This window comes from Sinocyclocheilus grahami, unplaced genomic scaffold (genome assembly GCF_001515645.1).
Source record: "Sinocyclocheilus grahami isolate Dianchi unplaced genomic scaffold, SAMN03320097.WGS_v1.1 scaffold2035.1, whole genome shotgun sequence".
In the NCBI taxonomy this organism is placed as follows: Eukaryota; Metazoa; Chordata; class Actinopteri; order Cypriniformes; family Cyprinidae; genus Sinocyclocheilus; species Sinocyclocheilus grahami.
Genome location: NW_015507214.1, coordinates 80,841 through 83,291, shown reverse-complemented (window position 1 = coordinate 83,291; position 2,451 = coordinate 80,841). Strand labels below are relative to the sequence as shown.

The following is a 2,451-nucleotide window of genomic DNA, read 5'->3' as shown; positions in this document are numbered from 1 at the left end:
GTCCTACTCTTTATTTACACAAAATTCCACAGAGTTCATGCAGAATACAACATTTTGCTCACATGCTTTAAACAATTATTACACAATTTCAACAACATTGTGCAAGGCAATTTATTCTCAGCATTGCCTCAAGGGGTGCTACAGTGGACATTAATGTAAACCGTCTTCAGCTACAGTCAGTAGCGTAGCAGCAGTTTAAAGAGAATCTTGCGGGCAAGATTCTCTTTAAACTGGGCAACAATAAAACAAGGACCTCACCAGATTTCAATGTATCTCATCAGTTTTGCAGCTAATCAATCTCATCTTCTGTAGCTTGAACCAACAGCTCTGTTCTATTATAATATGCCATTATAAAGCTTGGAAGAGCTTGGAACTCTGTTCTAATTTTGCCTCTGTGCCTATAGTATTAAGTATGTATAATTAAGTAAGTGTATAATTAAGATGTATCATTTAAATGCTACTGTTACTGTTTTCAGTAAAAAGAAAACCAAACTTTTTAGATTCGGAAAGTGAACTGTACACATGCATTCCAGATTCACACAAGTCATATTAACATTCATTTTCGAGAGAGAGAGAGAAATACTTTCAAAAGGTGCTTTGACTGGGTAAAAATACAATACAATAAAAAATACAAATGGTATGGAAATAATCATTGATAAAATGCGGTGATGATGAGTGACTCCTGTGTAAACACTAACTGCCTTTTGTAAACCTAAAAGTAGTCAACACAAACTAATGGACAGAAAAGAATCATAGAAGAGACAGATGTTCCATGCATGTGTGTCACTGAGTCCAAATTCCAGTCACTGTATTTAACGCTACATCCTGAGACTAGAATCTCATAGTTATCCTTCTGACTGTAGTCCTGGAACTATGTATTCCTTTCAGAACTGGGTCTCACTGGCTTGATCTTTTCCATTGCTGGTCAGTATGTGGAGCTCAGCTGTGTGTGTGTCAGGATTCTCCTTGCTAGATACAGGGCCTTCACCCTGCAGTATGTTTTCCTGCATGGCCTGACACTTCCCAGTAGTCAGTGATTTCTGAAAGGACTCCGAGGTAAAGTAGTAGACTACCGGGTCAAAGCAGCAGTTGAAGGTAGCAATGCAAAGTGTTATGGGATACAGGATTCGTGCAAGCCTCTCCACCCAGCAGCTCACAAGTGCTTTAATGCGCACCATGGCATAGATAAACAGAACAGAATTGTAAGGTACAAAGCAGACAATAAAAATGGCCAAATGCACTACAATCATGCGCAGAACACGCTCCTTGTTGGTGCCAGTCTGACACAGAGTAGCAGGTCTACGTAAAGTCCTTAGCACCATGGAAGAGCAGGCTAGATTGATCATCAATGGGATGAGGAAACCCACCACTTCAATGAAGATGGTGATCTTTGACAAATACGTCTTCCATGTTTTCTTGGAGAATCCCTCGAAGCAGGTGGTGCTAGTTTTGGACTGGTTGGTGGAAGAGAAGAATGTGACTGACATGCCCCCACCGAGTATCAACAGCCAGATGATACCGCACACGATACCAGCATTGCGACGGTTGCGGATGGAGAGTGAACGGAAGGGGTAAACGATAGCCAGGAAGCGATCCACACTGATGCATGTCAGGAACAGCATACTGCCGTAGATATTGGTGATGAAGGCTCCTCCAGAGATCTTACACAACGTATCACCGAATGGCCAGTGGCGATTCACGTTATAAAAGATCTTGAAAGGAAGAGTAAACACAAACACTAAGTCTGATAAAGCTAGATTGGTCATGAAAAGCGTGGTCTCGTTACGCATTTTAATGCGACAGCAGAAGACAAAGAGTGAAGCACAGTTGGTGACCAGTCCCAGAACAAATGCAACACTGTACACCACACCATACAGGTTGTACTTGAAGGAGTCATCAATGCCACAGTTCTCCATCCCAGTCTCGTTAAGAACAAGACTGGCCATGATGGCACTTGCGGTGGAAGCTGTACTTCTGTCTTCAGTTAATTCCCAACACTTGGCTCTTCGTGATCCGTCTTTCCCATCATCTCTGCACAGTTTCACAAAGCTTCATCAGATGATCACAACTTCTGCTTTGAAAGCACAACCAGCTACCTTTGTCTAGGTACAGCAATAGGCAAATCTGTAGGTTCCTGCATGGGGGACAACAGAAAGAAAATCAGTTAGATCTGTTCTTCACAAACCTGTCCTGGAGACCCCTCACTACTACACATTTAGACTGTCTCCCTAATCTAACTCACACAATTCAGCTCATCAGCTGTGAACTGAAGATGTGAGATGAGGGAGACAGGGTTTGCACTCATATATAGCAGTCAACATTTGAAGTGGATCAAAAAAAGTTCATTAAAGTTGTCCAAAGTCAAACATATTTTGGTTTTAGGTTTTAGGACAACTTTGATGAAAGGTTTTGATCCACTTCAAATGTTGACTACTGTATACTTGTTCCATT

At 41.6% G+C, this 2,451-nt stretch overlaps 1 protein-coding gene across 1 annotated transcript; it reads right to left on the bottom strand.

Moving 5' to 3' along the window:
• Positions 1 to 665: 665 nt before the first annotated feature.
• On the bottom strand, positions 666 to 2,100 carry LOC107573787 (lysophosphatidic acid receptor 4-like). Its single transcript, XM_016260232.1, has one exon. The coding sequence runs from the start codon at positions 1,944 to 1,946 to the stop codon at positions 885 to 887; it is 1,062 nt and encodes a 353-aa protein (XP_016115718.1). The 5' UTR covers positions 1,947 to 2,100; the 3' UTR covers positions 666 to 884.
• Between the last annotated feature and the right edge of the window lie 351 nt (positions 2,101 to 2,451).